A 21,213-nucleotide genomic window follows, 5' to 3' on the forward strand; every position below is an offset into this window, starting at 1 on the left:
AAGAAATGTTCATTATCCGTATAATTGATCTGTTTTAAGACTTAAATATTGTGATCAGGTTACCTTTCAGTCTTTTCTCTTCCAAGCTGGGCAAATTCAAAGCTTTTAGCTTCTCTATGCAACTGAACTCTCTTAATTCTGGCATCATCTTTGTTACCCTCGTTTAACTCCCTGTGTTCCTTTAGGTTCAGTGACCAAGCTGGAGAGACTTATCCTAGTTTTGGCCTTATTTAGTGTAATTACCTATTTGCATTGTTTGGGGAGGGAGTTTCACAATCATGGCATCTGTCTGTTATGTAATGCTCTTAGATCACCAGGCCAGTTTCAATTAGATTTTGTGAGATGATAGTTTAGAACAAGTGGCATGTTCATGGAGGGTTCTTAACCCCTCTTCCCCATCATCTATGTGGGAGTGGGGAGCAGAAAAAATGATTTGTAAAAACCTATCAGAATGTTATAATGAGTTGTTTTCTCAGTAGAAGCCATGTACTTTACACGAAGTCCTAAACACCAGAAATATGTACGTTCACATTATAATTATAGAAATCATTATTTTCATATTGATATGTCTGATACCATTATGTCAACAGGTCTGCACAGGGAAGGAACTACAGTGAACACCTTATTTGCTTTATACTTTTGGGATGCTTTGTATGCTCCTGTGTCTGATGTCTTCAGATCTCCACACCAGGCTACACCACTAGATTTAGATGATGCAAATTTTTATGTGGCTAGAAAGGAGCAGATTGATAACAGGTTAGTTTTTGTATTTTTTATGTCTTTTACTAAAAAAAGAACAACCAGGAACCTTATTGGGAAGAAACAGCCTCTGGTATAAAGGGTGTGAGAAAAGTTAGTATGTTCTACAAGGATAGAAGGATAGGTGAAGAAACCATTTTGATGACCTGATGGTGGATGATGTTATAAAAGATATGGCTCTTGACTAGGGGAAATCTTAGTTTATGGATTAGGTATGGAGGGTAAGACGTACACATACTTTTTTTCATATTCATATTTTTCACATATACTCATTATTTATAAGTATACATATTTACTTATGCAGAACTCTGTTTACATGAAAAAATGAAATCATTTTATTTTTATCAATAATTTGAATACTAATACTTTAGAAATTGGCTATTTCATTGTAAAATTTACTACCATAATGGGTGTATTAATCTGGCAGTGCAATGAAATGATGTACGTGCACTTTCTTTGTTGAGTTTTTTGGGTCACTGAGATTCGTAATATTTAATCCAATTGTGGTAGTAGGCTGCTAGTTTCATCTCTATGTAGTTTTTGAAAGCAAACAGCAACGGGGATATTCCTGCTTTATGTAGGGGTTATGTTCTGCAAAGACCTAGCACAAAGAGAAATCACCTGTAGCAAATCAGTAAAGGCATAGAAGAAAATGGGATATTTGCAGCAGCTTTGTGGTCATCACTGGTGGATTGTCCTGTAACCTCTTAATGTAGCTTCTGACATTGAATAAACTTATTTAGCCATCCTTTCCTTTTATGGAAAGGCTCTGGGTCAGCTACATTGTCTTCTTTACATAGATGCTCTTAAATCTATTGAGCTTTCTCCTTTGTCTCTAGCTGTATGTATAACGAGAGTATTTTCTCCATCTATATTAGTGGATTTCTAACCCTTGTGGTTGCCTGGGCAGACATTGCAGTAGAGTGGGCCACAGCACTTCAAATGTTCTTCACACTCTTCATGTTGTGGATTCTAGATTCACCTGGGTTGTAAGCATACCCAAGCACTGATGTCCGTCCCTTCACTAGCATCAAGATGTCCTGAGATTTTTAGCATCATTTATTAGGTCAGAGAGTTTCTTTTCCATTTAAATGCTGATTCTGGGATAGGGGAAGATGTTGCTGGATGTTTGGATACCTTATTAATAAACACAGACACAGAGGGTAACAGGAAAAGCACACAAGTAGTACTGATCTGTGCACAATAGTGCTAACTGTAAGACTGACCCGCTGGTGGAAACTTGACATGCTCCTCCCAGGACCCATGCTTACTCCACCTGCCAACCTTCACTGAAGTTTTGGCACACTTTCTACCACACACACCAGCATAGTAGCAAATTTTGACTGCATAAAAGAGAAACTGGTAGAGGTAGGTTCCTTGCCTGATAGCAAAATCACATATGGTAATACCACATACAGCAAGGACTTGGTGTATATCTTAATCAGATTCACCACACACTTGTCAACCAGAAACAAGAAACATTATAGTGTGGATGATGTGGGGATTTAAGCCTTCATGCCCTTTATTTTCAGTGATCTACAGAACATTATCTCCTTACCACTATGACCATTCTATTAATATTCTGGATCAGTTTTTCACCTCTAATCCTTTGCATTGTAACTTTAACACAGTCTAGCCCCCAGTTGGTTCATCTGACCACACTCTTATATAAGTATCTCTTTTAATGGCCCGACCCCCTCCAGCATCCCTTTCTAAATGTTAATATTGACAGTTCATCAGAGCTGACTGGAAGAATCTACTTTTTTTATATTTTCCTTGGTTAGATTGCTATCTCTCATGTGGTGATGCCACTGTCTCTGCCAAATGCATAGCAGAGGTTATTGTTGCAGGAATGGAAGCATTTATCCCTTCTTCCTCCAAGACAACCTCTTCTTTCAGTCCATGGTTCCACCATTCTTGTTCTGAGGCTATTCAGGGAAGGGTCAGTCATCTCAAGATTGGAAGAACTCTCCTTCCTTTGACTCCCACTCAGCATTTATCACCTCTTGTAATCATTGCAGGTGCTTCTCTCTCTGGGCACAAGCAAGGCCTGTGGTTCTGATGGCATCCATCCCTGTGTACTGAAATAATGTTCCTCTGAACTTGCACTAATGCTTGCTTGTTTTTTTACCATTTCTGATTAAAAACCAGAACTTTTCCTTCTTGGAAGCATTTGTTTGTACATCTCGTCCCTAAGAAGGGTGACTGTTTTAACCCCTCTAACTCTCATCCTGTTACTTTGACATCTACCATTTCCAAAGTTCTTGAATCCCTCCTCAACTCCCATATCCTCAGATATTTTGAATTTCACATCTCTCTGATCCTAAACCCATTAAAGGCAGGCAACGTTTTTTTGTACATCTGTGTAAAGCAGCATATTTTAGGAATAATGAAGTATCAAAAAATAAGCCATTAGATACATGGATAGATAAAATTGGATGAAAACGAAGGTAAGATGTGCTACTTATGTTATACTGTGGGAGGAGGGGAGTAGCACAGGACTGGGCTGCTTATCAGGTGTGCCTGGGATGTGGGTAAAGGGATTCTGTGATCACTTCTGTTTTACATAAGACTTATCATTATGCATTTATTTACAACTGCTGTTTACATCTATTTACATATCAGAGAAGCCATATCACCCAATTCACCATACAATAACGATGCAAAGAGTCCAACATTATGTAATGTTGCCCGTCTACTACTGTACAAACAATAGATAACAGCTAATACTGGCTATGACTGTGGGTAGGTGAACGAGGGTAGCTGTTTATAGGAATGGGTAAACAGAGGTCATGATAGTAGATGACAGTGATGCCACATTGCCAATATTCAAAAAACAATTATGAAGCAAAATAGCCCAACGTTATGTAATGTTGCCCGGCTTCTACTGTACAAACGTTATGTAACATCTCCCACCTTTAATGGGTTAAGGTTAGATTCACTGGGGATATTCTTTAATGTCTTGCTAATGTCTGGTCATCATCCCTGAAAGGCTTTGGGGAATCCTCTGTAGTTGCCCTTTACATATTCAAAGCTTTTGATGGAGTATGACATCGGGGTCTCATCTCTAAGCTCCCCTCTTTTGGCTTCCCTCCCTCAGTTTACTCCTTCATGTCCAGTGTCCTTTCTGGCTGATCTAGCTCTGTAGTTGTTGATGGATCAGCCTTTTCCCCTTTCTCCATCAACAGTGATGTCCGTTGTGGTTTTGTACTGTCTTTTACACTTTTTCTCATTATCAACACTTTCTCCTCTTCCCCAAATAACCAAGTGCACTTATATGCTCAGGACTCAACACTGCATTTGTCCACACCCTTCATTTCTGCACCTTCTTTTCTTATCTGATCTGCTTCTCATCTTGACACAACTTTCTTAATGAACTCAGACTTGGACAGGCTATCTCAGTGGAGTAGACAAACCTTGATTAAGTTTAATGCTTCCCTGATGCTGTTTCTACCCATCTCTTTATAAAAGATTCCTCACACTTTCCTGTTACCTTTGCCAGTTATGTAATTCCACCTCTTGACTCAATAAACATAATTGTTATTACAGTAATATCCACTCTACCTTGGAAACCCCACATTATGGAAATAGCTAAGTCAGCCTTTAAGAAACTGGGAGTTCTTTTTAGATATTGATATTTTTTTTCAACAGTTGCTCCTATCGTACAAAGGAATGGTTCATCCTTGTATGGAGTACTGCTCTCACTTATTGAGTGGCTGTAGCTTTGCATCCTTACTTGGCAGAGTTGATTCAAAAGCAGTCTGACTTAAAAACTCTCCCTGGCTAACTTCAAAACGTGCCTTGCTTGCCATATTGCACATTGTTGGCTGTTGGCTTGCTTTCCTTCTTCTATAGGTATTACTTTGGTTTTTGCTCCCAAGAGGTGGCTACTTGCATGCCCCCATCTCTGGCTAGACCAAGTATCACTTGGGAACCTGCTGTTGGCAACTCAGTGGTGGGTAATTTTGATAACTGTTTCTTTCCCAACACCATGAAGCCTTGGAACTGTCTTCCCTCTCATCTCTCTCCCAATAACTATGACCTGGCACATTTTAAAAGACAGGTTTTTCACTTCTTCCAGATTTGATAGATACTTTCTTGTTTTTTCTGTTTCCTTTTCATTAACCTTTCTGTGTTTCATTTAAGGCCCAGCTTTGATGTGGACTTTTGTCAGTGACTGGAGCCTCTAGTGTAAAACAGAAAAATCTCCAAATTTCTCTCATTAACACTTTGTAATATATTTGCTTCCTAACTGCAAAATTTTTAACATCTTCAGAATATTCCTTTTAGCCCTATGCACAGTCTGTAGCTTAGATGACAATTTATCATTTTTCAGACTTTGTAAATGATGATTTTCCAAATTTGGAAATTGTATCATAAAGATTTTTCTACATCCACCAGACTTTCTGAACTGCAAAATTGGTCAGAAGCAGCAGCAGAAGCTGAACTAGAGAGAGTTTGGAATGATCACTCAGGGGAATTGTCCTTGGTGTCTTGGGACCTCTTCCGCAGTCTTGATCATGCGAAGGTACTATTAGTTTTACCACTAGTCAGCATCTGGTAAAGTAAAAATCCAGTGGAAAGAAAACCAGACTAAAAAATCTTAAAATGATTTACATCGTTTACAAATAGCAATTAACACTGGAAGACTTCATAGTGTTCATATATTACCATGCAGCCTTAACTTTCCATGTCCTTTTCCTATTACTGTATTTCACTTCTTGTTCTTGGCATATATTTTTTTATGCAGATTGAAATTTGACTAGAATTTTATATCTTCACCTCCTGCATTGAATTTGATTGATGATAAGTATATAACTATCATAAAAAGGTTATGATAGTATAACATTAAAAAGTATGAGAAAGTAATTACAATGTTTACAGGATCTGAATTAGGTTAATAACCAGCCTCATTTATTTAAAGTTTCTTGTATTGAAGTATGAGTATATTTGTGTGTGATGTTGAGGACACTTTTAGAAGGGATGGGTTTGGACTTCATCTCCTTTTAAATCATTCCCTAATTATTTTCAATTGTAAAATTTGGTGTAAGTAGTATGGAAGCAGAGGCTTACAACAGTTCTGATTTGTCTAGTCCATCATGTATTGGTCATGGAAAAGTTAACAAAAAAGGAATGTATTTATATTGAAGGATATCTTATCAGTTTTTCCTCACCTTTTTCATTGAACCCCATTTTCATAGGCTTCTTCACATTGTAAAAAAAGATATGTTGTTGTATGTATAAGAAAAGATAATTGATTTCATTTTGCAGGGTTTAGTTATTAGTATGGGCTTACCTGTGTTGGCTGCCATATGTGAACGTCTGGCCAAAGATCACAGGTTCACTCGTAGTGGCTTTCCAGACCTCATTGTTTGGGATCCTAGTAACAAGGTTAGTATCTTTGAATCTAATTTATATAAGGAGACTAATTTTTTATTCCCTTTTTATTTAACTGTTTTCATGCGGGTAGTTTAAGCATTGTTTAGGATATATCAAAAGTGCAGACTTACAGGCAGAATTTTCTATTTACCTTTAGTTTAGTAATTGTTCAGATTGCAAGCACCTACCCATGTGTAGAGAGTATTTTATGAGTATTTGTATGTAAGTTAATGACGTAGTGTGAACATTTGTTGAACAAAGGGCAAATAGTGAGTAATGATTGTGAGTCTAGACTGTTAAGACACCATGCATATTAGATATGTGGGTGTGGTGGCCATACCTTTATCAGAGTGGAAGATATTCAGAATGTTTTAGTGAAATGAAATGTAGATGTAGTCTGAAAAGAAAATTGGGGTCTATAAGAAATTTACAATATTCTGCATTGCCTTTATTATATCAGGGTCTCAAAAAATACAAAAAATTAGAGCATAGAACAAACCGTTGTGTATTTAGATCCACCTCAGAATATCTCATTAAGTTTCTACATTGGTTTTGTGGAGATTCCTGGCTTCTAAGTTCAGAGTCAAATGATTTGGAAGACTTTTTCATCAGAGTACTTTGATATATCATCCAATCCATGAATGGCATTCCTCAAGATGTTAGTGGGGCTGACTTCTTCTTTATTACTATCAGTTAATAACCTTTAAACAGTTGTGTTTTCTCCCGTGTTCATGCCTGTGTGCACAGAAACATGGTTTTTTTTCCTTTAAGAAGTAGTAGATTTTATTTCACTAGTCACAGATTACTGTAGAAATGTATTAACATTTTTACATGTAGTGCTAGACTAGTGGTGTCAAATTTAACCCCACTGTGATTACCATATTGTTAGGTGTAATGTTTGAAATGAGTACTGTTCAGTCATAAGCAACTAGAATTGCTGGTGGTACTTAAAAGGGTGCAACTGAATCAGGTATGAATATTCCCAGGAGATAGGGAGATTTCATGGTAGACAATCTTCACAGTGGGTCACCAAGGAAGATTAATCTAGTCGAAACTCTCTTCAGTTTACCCCAGCTTCACGGCTTATGTTTTCCATTAGTATTGCCTGTATTATGGCTTTTAGCAGAAGATAAACCAGAGTTAAGCATACTCTGTGGAAATATGCATTTTTACAACTCCAGCAGTCCAGGATATAATGGTCAGCATGACCCTAGTAACTTGCATACCAGATGCACCAGCACAAATGTACATGCATATGTACACAAATCCAGTCATAAGAAATGGTAAGAATAAAAGAAACTACTAAAATGGCCACTTCAGGAATTATGGCCTAACTAGGCTGCATCAGCTTGGGAAATGCATAGTTTGGGTCACATGGGAATTTGAATTACCCTCTCTTACAATTTCTGGCACTATACAGAGTCATTGAAAATGTACAATTCATTAGGATCACCATAAGTCATTAGTCGTGTACAGTTCACTGGAATCACTAGAACCACATCTGGGATTGTCAGATTGACTAGTAGTATACAGATGACTGGAGTCACCCCACTGTTACTAGTCACTGGAGTCACCCCACCATTACTAGTCACTGGAGTCACCCCACCATTTTATCCATTAATCATGTGGGAAGGCCTAATGAGAAAAAAAATCCTGGTACATCCTGTTTTGAATGATTTGTGTAGAGCAGCACTGATTGACAAAGCCTATGGGCTAGCAGTATAGAATATGACCTTGTTACTGGTGCTGCAGACTGAAATGGCTTGCCAGTACAGTTCATTGAGGATGAAATGCTTGAACAGCTTATAAACAGTTTTTTTTTAATACTGTTTGCTGATAGACAGCTTGGGTACAGTATGCATCAGAAGTTAAGTCGTGAGCTTAAAATAAGAAATGTTTTAATAGTTAAGTGGCCTAAAAAAAATCAATTAACTCTTACAACATAATTGATACTTTGTTACAGTCCTCCTGTTGATACAGTCCTGTAACCTGATGGGAATGCTATTAGCAAAATTTTGAGTAGTTGTAAGGAAAAACTACCCCATGGCTATTTAATTGCTGCCTCAGGCTTTGGCACAGATGTGTTCATAACATGTAGTCATTGCTTCACAATGGACAACTGGTTTTCAGTTGGTTTTAGGTTGGGACTGTTTCCTAGCCAATCCTTGAAATAATTCACCTCACTATCATTCCGCCATTGTGTAAGACCTAGCAGTGTGGCTAGGAGCCCCATCCTGCGTGAATAGTTTTGCCTTTGCACTTTCAAATGAAGCAGGTATATGGTCAATAAGTAAATTTAAGTATGCAACCTGGTTCACTTTCTTGTGTAAGATTACCAAATTACCATCACCATAGTAGTTGAAACAGCCCCAAACCATAAGAGAAGGAGGGTGTTTTACTCTCTTTTCTGTGTATTGTGGCAGGTGCAGGTCTGAGTAGGGTGGCCTGTACACCCTCCCTCTCGTGTTTCCCATCACAGTAAATGTCGACTCGTCACTTCACAGCTCAGTTATTCACGTTTCCTTATTGCAAAATCTGCAATAGAGATTTATTTCTGGCACGAAAACTACAAAATTCTGTCATTATGAAGTAACTTTTGAACACTCATATGTGAGATATTTTTGAGCAAGTTAGGGTTATTCTGCTTGATTTTACATGATGTCAGGGATGGGCAAGCCTTAATTTTGTTGCATTCATTTTATGGGTCCGAGGAGACATTAATCTTGGCCTTCCAGACTTGCGAAGAGGAGCTGGTTAAACAGACTCCCCTTTTTCATTTTATGGCTTCTTTAGCCTTTGGACACTTCATTTTGTAATGTATTTCAAATTATGTTCTGATTTGTATAAAGCTGTCACTGCTGCAATGTCCTCCTTCCTTGTAACTTCCCTGGTCACAATGGAAGGGCACAAGGGCTAGGCAACTGCAGACAAACAGAAAAAAATACTCAGTACACAGAGGTAAACAATACAAATATGAGCCTTACGGTTGCTAGGCATAAACTGATGGTTATGATGCATTATCACTTTATTTCCAGACATATTATTAATGCTGTCGATGCATAACTTAATACACTTTCTAGTGTCAGAATCTTTACAGTAAATTAAGTAGATGGCCTTCTTGCACCTTAATTTTGGCACAAACTGTAGATTATGTATTGAAGATGGCTTGCTGGTGTACAGTTTACCAAAAAAAATCTTGCTTGTAGAACTTGTAAATAGCTTGTTGCAAGCAGCTTACCAGTTGTCAGCTTGTAAACAGCTCAGCCAGACAACTGAAACTGCATCTTTGGCATACACTCCATATGAATACTCTTCAAGGTAAGGTCAGGTTACTGAAGTACTGTTCTTTATATACTTAGCTGGGTGTGAGTTAATTGTTGTCTCTTAAATCGTGACAAATGGATGATTGAATTAAGCCAAGGAATGGAATTGTAAGTCATGGTAGTATACAAAAATTTGAAATGTTTGATAGAGAAAGCTCAGGAGATGGAACTGCCTGAGTATAGAACTGCCTTTCCAGTCATTGAAAAAAGCATTGGTACTCCTTGGATTAATGGAATCCAAATAGGTAATGTTATTCGTGTTGTTTCAGTATGATTGATATTTCTGATTGGTGTTTGTATTTCTTATTCATTATAGAATTCCCTCCTCATGCCATCTTCTTTGATTTAAATCTTTGAAGGAGTGTTAATAGAATTTTTATTGAAACAGGACAAATAAGTGTCACAAATTTGCTGATTTTCAATTTATAAAGTATTTGCTTGGCAAAGAACATAATGAATCTCTGTGGATAAGTTGGCATTTACTCATTAATAGGTGATTTTGAAAGAAATTAATAAGAAACTGGAAGGGTCGAGTATTATCACGAAGAAAATCTAAGTTTTACTAAAGAAAACATTTGAAAAGGTATGCAGAAATATACTAATTATCATAACATTAGTAAAAGGGAATTATCAAACCAATGCATGCTCATTTTCCTTTAGTTACAGGACTTCAAGCATGAATGACCATAAATGTTCAAGATATGCATCTTGATTTTAAACATGTGTATCTAAGTCAGATTCATGGTCATATATGCAGCCAGTGCATTCATTAGGGAACCCTTAGAGAGAATGGAACACAGAAATAATGAGACTTGATGTGAAATTTGATGATTTAGCTGAAGTAATTCAGAACTGATAAAGAGACTTTACATGAAATGCAAATGAAATATGATAATCTTGTTGAAGTGTAATTGCATTGTTTTTATTTTTGAAATAATGAGTTTTAGAAGTCTGCCAGAGTTTATGAATATTCCATTGTTTTGTATTTGATGCAAGGGAGGCATGTAAGGATAGTGGTTAGTGGAGGCTTTTTCCATTGCCACCCACTTGATAGGAGTTCCCAAAAGGAGTGCACATCAGAGAGATAGATAGTGTATTCAGTTTTGATTAATCATATAGTCTTCTATTTATCAGATATTAGATTTTTAGGTATAATTGACAAATAAACTCAAAAGTTTTAAGTATAACAGGTAGCAGATCATAGAAATTTGGTAATTTCATTCAGAGAGTTCAGCTTCAGGTCACACCACAAGTGAGAAGTCACCTTTAGCTATGCTAAATCACTGGGAGTGCAGTCATGTCAAAGAACTTACAACTCCACTTTTGGAAGTAGTGCAACCTCTGGCTACAGGAGGTACCTCACTGATGCAGGGGTGGCAATGCAGTTTCCTGTGGGGCAGGGTGGCACTGGGAATGGATGAAGGCAAGCAAGTATGAATATGTACATGTCAGTATATGTCTGTGTATGTTTATGTACGTGTATGTACATGTATATATGTGTGTATATGAGTGGCTGGGTCTTTCCTCATTTGTTTCCTGGTGCTACCTCGCTGATGGCCCAACCCACCCACATACACATGTATATACATACGTGTCCACACACGCAAATATACATACCTATACATCTCAATGTATACATATATATTTACACACACAGACATATACATATATACACATGTGCATAATTCATACTGTCTGCCTTTATTCATTCCCATCGCCACCTCGCCACACATGAAATAACAACCCCCTCCCCCCTAATGTGTGCGAGGTAGCGCTAGGAAAAGATGACAAAGGCCCCATTCGTTCACACTCAGTCTCAAGCTGTCATGTAGTAATGCACCGAAACCACAGCTCCCTTTCCACATCCAGGCCCCACAGAACTTTCCATGGTTTACTCCAGACGCTTCACATGCCCTGGTTCAATCCATTGACAGCATGTCGACCCTGGTATAGCACATCATTCCAATTCACTCTATTCCTTGCACGCCTTTCACCCTCCTGCATGTTCAGGCCCTGATCACTCAAAATCTTTTTCACTCCATCTTTCCACCTCCAATTTGGTCTCCCACTTCTCCTCGTTCCCTCCACCTCTGACACATATATCCTCTTTGTCAATCTTTCCTCACTCCTTCTCTCCATGTGACCAAACCATTTCAAAACACCCTCTTCTGTTCTCTCAACCACACTTTTTATTACCACACATCTCTCTTACCCTGTTATTACTTACTCGATTAAACCACCTCACACACATATTGTCCTCAGACATCTCATTTCCAGCACATCCACCCTCCTCCGCACAACTCTATCCATAGCCCATGCCTCGCAACCATACAAGATTGTTGGAACCACTATTCCTTCAAACATACCTATTTTTGCTTTCCGAGATAATGTTCTCGACTTCCACACATTCTTCAAGGCTCCCAGAATTTTAGCCCCCTCCCCCACCCTATGATTCACTTCCGCTTCCATGGTTCCATCCGCTGCCAAATCCACTCCCAGATATCTAAAACACTTCACTTCCTCCAGTTTTTCTCCATTCAAACTTACCTCCCAATTGACTTGACCCTCAACCCTACTGTACCTAATAACCTTGCTCTTATTCACATTTACTCTCAACTTTCTTCTTTCACACACTTTTCCAAACTCAGTTACCAGCTTCTGCAGTTTCTCACATGAATCAGCCACCAGCGCTGTATCATTAGCGAACAACAACTGACTCACTTCCCAAGCTCTCTCATCCCCAACAGACTTCATACTTGCCCCTCTTTCCAAAACTCTTGCATTTACCTCCCTAACAACCCCATCCATAAACAAATTAAATAACCATGGAAACATCACACACCCCAGCCGCAAACCTACATTCACTGAGAACCAATCACTTTCCTCTCTTCCTACATGTACACATGCCTTACATCCTCGATAAAAACTTTTCACTGCTTCTAACAACTTGCCTCCCACACCATATATTCTTAATACCTTCCACAGAGCATCTCTATCAACTCTATCATATGCCTTCTCCAGATTCATAAATGCTACATACAAATCCATTTGCTTTTCTAAGTATTTCTCACATACATTCTACAAAGCAAACACCTGATCCACACATCCTCTACCACTTCTAAAACCACACTGCTCTTCCCCAATCTGATGCTTTGTACATACCTTCACCCTCTCAATCAATACCCTCCCATATAATTTCCCAGGAATACTCAACAAACTTATACTTCTGAAATTTGAGCACTCACTCGTATCCCCTTTGCCTTTGTACAATGATACTATGCAAGCATTCCGCCAATCCTCAGGCACCTCACCATGAATCATATATACATTAAATAACCTTACCAACCAGTCAGCAATACAGTCACCCCCCTTTTTAATAAATTCCATTGCAATACCATCCAAACCCGCTGCCTTGCCGGCTTTCATCTTCCGCAAAGCTTTTACTACCTCTTCTCTGTTTACCAAATCATTTTCCCTAACCCTCTCACTTTGCACACCACCTCGACCAAAACACCCTATATCTGCCACTCTATCATCAAACACATTCAACAAACATTCAAAATACTCACTCCATCTCCTTCTCACATCACCACTACTTGTTATCACCTCCCCATTTGCCCCCTTCACTGAAGCTCCCATTAGTTCCCTTGTCTTACGCACTTTATTTACCTCCTTCCAAAACATCTTTTTATTCTCCCTAAAATTTAATGATACTCTCTCACCCCAACTCTCATTTGCCCTCTTTTTCATCTCTTTTTCATCGTGCCTCTTTCTTTTATAAATCTCCCACTCATTTGCATTATTTCCCAGCAAAAATCGTCCAAATGCGTCTCTCTTATCTTTCACTAATAATCTTACTTCTTCATCCCACCACTCACTACCCTTTCTAATCTGCCCACCTCCTACGCTTCTCATGCCACAAGCATCTTTTGCGCAAGCTATCACTGCTTTCCTAAATACATCCCATTCCTCCCCCACTGCCCTTACCTCCTTTGTTCTCACCTTTTTCCATTCTGTACTCAGTCTCTCCTGGTACTTCCTCACACAAGTCTCCTTCCCAAGCTCACTTACTCTCACCACTCTCTTCACCCCAACATTCTCTCCTCTTTTCTGAAAACCTCTACAAATCTTCACCTTTGCCTCCACAAGATGATGATCAGACATCCCTCCAGTTGCACCTCTCAGCACATTAACATCCAAAAGTCTCTCTTTCGCGCACTTATCAGTTAACAGGTAATCCAATAACGCTCTCTGGCCATCTCTCCTACTTACATATGTATATATTTTTATTTATTTATTTTGCTTTGTTGCTGTCTCCCGCGTTTGCAAGGTAGCGCAAGGAAACATACAAAAGAAATGGCCCAACCCACCCCCATACACATGTATATACATACACATCCACACACACAAATATACATACCTATACATCTCAATGCACACATATATATATACACACACAGACATATACATATATACACATGTACATAATTCATACTGTCTGCCTTTATCTATTCCCATCGCCACCTCGCCACGTATGGAATAACATCCCCTCCCCCCTCGTGTGTGCGAGGTAGCGCTAGGAAAAGACAACAAAGGCCCCATTCGTTCACACTCAGTCTCTAGCTGTCATGTAATAATGCCCTAAACCACAGCTCCCTTTCCACATCCAGGCCCCACAGAACTTTCCATGGTTTACCCCAGACGCTTCACATGCCCTGATTCAATCCATTGACAGCACGACGACCCCGGTATACCACACCGATCCACCCCACTCTATTCCTTGCCCGCCTTTCACCCTCCTGCATGTTCAGGCCCCGATCACTCAAAATCTTTTTCACTCCATCTCTCCACCTCCAATTTGGTCTCCCACTTCTCCTCGTTCCCTCCACCTCCGACACATATATCCTCTTTGTCAATCTTTCCTCACTCATTCTCTCCACGCGCCCAAACCACTTCATATGTACTTACATACGTATACTTATGTATATCTCTCATTTTAAACCAGGTATTCCCAATCACCAGTCCTTTTTCAGCACATATATCTACAAGCTCTTCACCATTTCCATTTACAACACTGAACACCCCATGTATACCAATTACTCCCTCAACTGCCACATTATTCACCTTTGCATTCAAATCACCCATCACTATAACCCGGTCTCGTGCATCAAAACCACTAACACACTAATGATAATAATAACGATAATTTTTTTTTTTTTTTTTTTTTTTTTTTTTTTTTTTTTTGTCTCCCTGCGTTTGCGAGGTAGCGCAAGGAAACAGACAAAAGAAATGGCCCAACCCACCCCCATACACATGTATATACATACGTCCACACACGCAAATATACATACCTACACAGCTTTCCATGGTTTACCCCAGACGCTTCACATGCCCTGATTCAATCCACTGACAGCACATCAACCCCAGTATACCACATTGCTCCAATTCACTCTATTCCTTGCCCTCCTTTCACCCTCCTGCATGTTCAGGCCCCGATCACACAAAATCTTTTTCACTCCATCTTTCCACCTCCAATTTGGTCTCCCACTTCTCCTCGTTCCCTCCACCTCGACACATATATCCTCTTGGTCAATCTTTCCTCACTCATTCTCTCCATGTGCCCAAACCATTTCAAAACACCCTCTTCTGCTCTCTCAACCAAGCTCTTTTTATTTCCACACATCTCTCTTACCCTTACGTTACTTACTCGATCAAACCACCTCACACCACACATTGTCCTCAAACATCTCATTTCCAGCACATCCATCCTCCTGCGCAAAACTCTATCCATAGCCCACGCCTCGCAACCATACAACATTGTTGGAACCACTATTCCTTCAAACATACCCATTTTTGCTTCCCGAGATAATGTTCTCGACTTCCACACATCTTCAAGGCTCCCAGGATTTTCGCCCCCTCCCCCACCCTATGATCCACTTCCGCTTCCATGGTTCCACCCGCTGCCAGATCCACTCCCAGATATCTAAAACACTTTACTTCCTCCAGTTTTTCTCCATTCAAACTTACCTCCCAATTGACTTGACCCTCAACCCTACTGTACCTAATAACCTTGCTCTTATTCACATTTACTATTAACTTTCTTCTTTCACACACTTTACCAAACTCAGTCATCAGCTTCTGCAGTTTCTCACATGAATCAGCCACCAGCGCTGTATTATCAGCGAACAACAACTGGCTCACTTTGCAAGCTCTCTCATCCCCAACAGACTTCATACTTGCCCCTCTTTCCAAAACTCTTGCATTCACCTCCCTAACAACCCCATCCATAAACAAATTAAACAACCATGGAGACATCACACACCCCTGCCGCAAACCTACATTCACTGAGAACCAATCACTTTCCTCTCTTCCTACACGTACACATGCCTTACATCCTCGATAAAAACTTTTCACTGCTTCTAACAACTTGCCTCCCACACCATATATTCTTAATACCTTCCACAGAGCATCTCTATCAACTCTATCATATGCCTTCTCCAGATCCATAAATGCTTCATACAAATCCATTTGCTTTTCTAAGTATTTCTCACATACATTCTTCAAAGCAAACACCTGATCCACACATCCTCTACCACTTCTGAAACCACACTGCTCTTCCCCAATCTGATGCTCTGTACATGCCTTCACCCTCTCAATCAATACCCTCCCATATAATTTACCAGGAATACTCAACAAACTTATACCTCTGTAATTTGAGCACAATAATAATAATAATTATAATAATGATAATAATAATGATAATAATAATCCCCTGTTAGAAAGTTAAAAGTCAAAATACAAGGAAGGGAGGGTTTCTAGCCCCCCACTTCCGTCACCTTTAGTCGCCTTCTATGACACATGAGGAATGTGTGGGAAGTATTCTTTCTCCCCTACCCCCAGGGATGTGGAAAGGGAGCTGTGATTTCAGTGCATTATACATGACTGCTAGAGACTGAGTGTGAATGAATGTGGCCTTTATTGTCTTTTCCTAGTGCTACCTCGTGCACATGCAGGGAGAGGGGGTTGTCATTTCACGTGTGGCGGGGTGGCAACGGGAATGAATATGGGCAGACAGTATGAATTATGTACATGTTTATATATGTATATGTCTGTGTGTGTGTATATATAGGTATATGTTGAGATGTATAGGTATGTATATGCGCATGTGTGGACGTGTATGTATATACATGTGTATGTGGGTGGGTTGGGCCATTCTTTCGTCTGTTTTCTTACACTACCTCACTAACGCGGGAGACCGACAAAGTATAATAAATAAATGAATAAATAAGTAATAATAATAATAATGATAAATGGGGAGTTAATAACAAGTAGTGCTGAAGTGAGAGGGAGATTGAATGAGTGTTTTTAAGGTTTGTTGAATGTATTTGATGATAGAGTGGCAGATATTGGGTGTTTTGGTCGAGGTGGTGTGCAAAGTGAGAGGGTCGGAGAGAATGTTTGGTAAACAAAGAATAGGTAGTGAAAGCTTTGTGGAAGATGAAAGCCGGCAAGGCGGCAGGTTTGGATGGTATTGCAGTGGAATTTATTGAAAAAGGGGGTGACTGTATTGTTGACTGGTTGGTGAGGATATTCATTGTATGTATGGTTCATGGTGAAGTGCCTGAGGATTGGCAGAGTGCATGCATAGTGCCATTGTACAAAGGCAAAGGTGATAAGGTGAGAGTTCAAATTACAGAGGTATAAGTTTATTGAGTATTCCCGAGAAATTATATGGGAGGGTATTGATTGAGAGGGTCAAGGCATGAACAGAGCATCAGACTGGGGAAGAGCAGTGTGGTTTCAGAAGTGGTAGAGGATGTGTGGATCAGGTGTTTGCTTTGAAGAATGTATTTGAGAAATACTTAAAAGAACAAATGGATTTGTATGTAGGATCTACGGATCTGGAGAAAGCATATGACAGAATTGATAGAGATGATCTGTGGAAGGTATTAAGAGTATATGGTGTGGGAAGTAAGTTGCTAGAAGCAGTGAAATGTTTTTATTGAGGATATAAGGCATGTGTATGAGTAGGAAGAGAGGAAAGTGATTGGTTCTCAGTGAATGTCGGTTTGCGGCAAGGGTGCGTGATGTCTCCATGATTGTTTAATTTGTTTATGGATGGGGTTGTTAGGGAGGTGAATGCAAGAGTTTTGGAGAGAGGGGCAAGTATGCAGTCTGTTGTGGATGAAAGAGCTTGGGAAGTGAGTCAGTTGTTGTTCGCTGGTGATACAGGGCTGGTAGCTGATTTGGGTGAGAAACTGCAGAAGCTGGTGACAGGGTTTGGTAAAATGTTTGAAAGAAGATAGTTGAGAGTAAATGTGAATAAGAGCAAGGTTATTAGGTTCAGTAGGGTTGAGGGACAAGTCAATCGGGAGGTAAGTTTGAATGGAGAAAAACTGGAGGAAGTGAAGTGTTTTAGAGTGGGAGTGGAATTGGCAGTGGATGGAACCATGGAAGTGGAAGTAAGTCACAGGATGGGGGAGGGGATGAAGGTTCTGGGATCATTGAAGAATGTGTGGAAGGTGAGAACGTTATCTTGCAGAGCAAAAATGGGTATGCTTGAAGGAATAATGGTTCCAACAATGTTATATGATTGTGAGGCATGGGCTATAGATAGAGTTGTGCAGAGGAAATGAAATGTTTAAGGACAATATGTGGTGCGAGGTGGTTTGACTAAGTAATGAAAGGGTAAGAGAGATGTGTGGTAATAAAAAGAGTGTGGTTGAGAGAGCAGAAGAGAGTGTATTGAAATAATTTGGTCACATGGAGAGAATGAGTGAGGAAAGATTGACCAAGAGGGTATATGTGTCAGAGGTGGAGGGAACAAAGAGAAGTGGGTGACCAAATTGGAGGTGGAAGGATTGAGTGAAAACAATTTTGAGCAATCGGGGCCTGAACATACAGGAGGGTGAAAGATGTGCAAGGAATAGAGTGAATTGGAATGATGTGGTATACCTGGGTGGACGTGCTGTCAGTGGATTGAACCAGGGCTTTGAACCATGTGGTAAACAATGGAAAGTTCTGTGGGGCCTAAATGTGGAAAGGGAGCTGTGGTTTTGGTGCATTACATATGACAGCTAGAGACTGAGTGTGAACAAATGTGGCCTTTGTTGTCCTTTCCTAGCTCGACCTCGCGTGCAGGGGGAGTGGAGTGCCATTTCATGTGTGGCGGGGTGGCGATGGTAGTGGATGAGGGCAGTATGTATGAATGTGTACATGTGTATGTATGTATTTGTATGTGTATGTATACGTTGAAATGTATAGGTATGTATATATATATATGTGCGTTTATGTATATACATGTGTATGTGGGTGGGTTGGGCCATTCTTTTTTCTGTTTACTTGCGCTACCTCTTTAATGCGGGAGACAGCAGCGAAGTATTATTATTATTATATTATTTTGCTTTGTTGCTGTCTCCCGCATTAGCGAGGTAGTGCAAGGAAACAGACGAAAGAATGGCCCAACCCACCCACATACACATGTATATACATATACGTCCACACACACAAATATACATACCTATACATCTCAACGTACACATATATATACACACACAGACATATATACACATGTACATAATTCATACTGTCTGCCTTTATTCATTCCATCGCCACCCCGCCACACGTGAAATAACAACCCCCTCCCCCCTCATGTGCGCGAGGTAGCACTAGGAAAAGACAACAAAGGCCACATTCATTCACACTCAGTCTCTAGCTGTCTTGTAATAATGCACTGAAACCACAGCTCCATTTCCACATCCAGGCCCCACAGAACTTTCCATGGTTTACCCCAGACGCTTCACATTCCCTGGTTCAATCCATTGACAGCACGTTGACCCCGGTATAGCACATCATTCCAATTCACTCTATTCCTTGCACGCCTTTCACCCTCCTGCATGTTCAGGCCCCGATCACTCAAAATCTTTTTCACTCCATCTTTCCACCTCCGATTTGGTCTCCCACTTCTCCTCGTTCCCTCCACCTCTAACACATATATCCTCTTTGTCAATCTTTCCTCATTCATTCTCTCCATGTGACCAAACCATTTCAAAACACCCTCTTCTGCTCTCTCAACCACGCTCTTTGTATTACCACACATCTCTCTTACCCTTTCATTACTTACTTGATCAAACCACCTCACACCACATATTGTCCTCAAACATCTCATTTCCAGCACAACTCTATCCATAGCCCACGCCTCGCAACCAAGTATAATAAATAAATATTTTTTTCATACATATTTGCCATATCCCACATTAGTGAGGTAGCCATAGGAACAGAGGACTTAGCCTAAGAGGGAAAATCCTCACTTGGCCCCCTTCTCTGTTTCTTTTTGCAAAAGTAAAAACTGGAGGGGTGGATTTTCAGCCCCCAGCTTCCTCCCCTTTTAGTCAACTTTTACGACACGCAGGAAATATGTGGGAAGTATTCTTTTTCCCCTATCCCCATGAATATATCCCCATGGATATATTTTATTATTGAAATTATTATTATGCTTTGTGGAAGTTGTAGGAGGTAAGTTGCTGGAAGCAGTGAAAAGTTTTTACCAAGGATGTAAGGCATGTGTACGAGTAGGAAGAGAGGAAAGTGATTGATTCCCAGTGACTGTCAGTTTGCATCAAGGGTGCATGAGATCTCCATGGTTGTTTAATTTATTTATGGATGGGGTGGTTAGGGGGGTGAATGCAAGAGTTTTGGGGAGAAGGGCAAGTATGCAGTCTGTTGTGGATGAGAGGGCTTGGGAAGTGAGTCAGTTGTTGTTCACTGATGATACAGTGCTGGTGGCTGATTTGTTTGAGAAACTGCAGAAGTTGGTGACTGAATTTGGCAAAGTGTGTGAAAGAAGAAAGTTGAGAGTAAATGTGAATAAGAGCACAGTTTTTAGGTTCAGTCGGGTTGACGGACAAGTTAATTGGGAGATAAGTTGAATGGAGAAAAACTGGAGGAAGTGAAGTGTTTTAGATATCGGAGTGGATTTGGCAGCGGGTGGAACCATGGAAGCGGAAGTGAGTCACAGGGTGGGGGAGGGGGTGAAGGTTCTGGGAGCGTTGAAGAATGTGTGGAAGGCGAAAACATTATCTCAGAGAGCAGAAATGGGTATGTTTGAAGGAATAGTAGTTCCAACAATGTTAAATGGTTACCAGGTGTGGGCTATAGATAGGGTTGTGTAGAGGAGATTGGATGTGTTGGAAATGAAATGCTTGAGGACAAATGTGGTGTGAGATGGTTTGATTGAGTAAGTAATGAAAAGGTAAGAGAGATGTGTGATAATAAAAATAAGTGTGGTTGAGAGAGCAGAAGAGGGTGTTTTGAAATGGTTTGGTCACATGGAGAGAATGAGTGAGGAAAGATTGACTAAGAGGATATATGTGTCAGAGGTGGAGGGAGAAGGAGAAGCGAGAGACCAAATTGAGGGTGGAAGGATGGAGTGAAAAAGATTTTGGGTGATCGGGGCCTGAATATACAGGAGGGTGAAAGGAGTGCGAGGAATAGAGTGAATTGGAACGATGTAGTATACCGGGGCTGACGCACTATCAGTGGATTGAACCAGGGCATGTGAAGTGTCTGGGGTAAACCACGGAAAGGTGTGTGGGGCCTGGATGTGGAAAGGAAGCTGTGGTTTCGGAGCATTACACCTGACAGCTAGAGACTGTGCTCATCCTCCTCAAAGGCTCAGATTTGGGTGTCTAAATGTGTGTGGATGTAACCAAGATGAGAAAAAAGGAGAAATAGGTAGTATGTTTGCGGAAAG

At 40.1% G+C, this 21,213-nt stretch overlaps 1 protein-coding gene across 3 annotated transcripts in view; it reads left to right on the forward strand.

The window, feature by feature from the left end:
• LOC139767301 (uncharacterized) overlaps positions 1–21,213 on the forward strand; it is a 105,852-nt gene that overhangs the window by 50,585 nt on the left and 34,054 nt on the right. For all 3 annotated transcript variants that reach the window (XM_071696512.1, XM_071696514.1, XM_071696511.1), the window contains exons 10-12: positions 591–756; positions 5,161–5,287; positions 6,031–6,150. In XM_071696512.1, the coding sequence (XP_071552613.1) occupies positions 591–756; positions 5,161–5,287; positions 6,031–6,150 (413 nt within the window). The remainder of the gene's footprint in view (positions 1–590; positions 757–5,160; positions 5,288–6,030; positions 6,151–21,213) is intronic.

This window comes from Panulirus ornatus, chromosome 59 (genome assembly GCF_036320965.1).
Source record: "Panulirus ornatus isolate Po-2019 chromosome 59, ASM3632096v1, whole genome shotgun sequence".
NCBI classification, from domain to species: domain Eukaryota; kingdom Metazoa; phylum Arthropoda; class Malacostraca; order Decapoda; family Palinuridae; genus Panulirus; species Panulirus ornatus.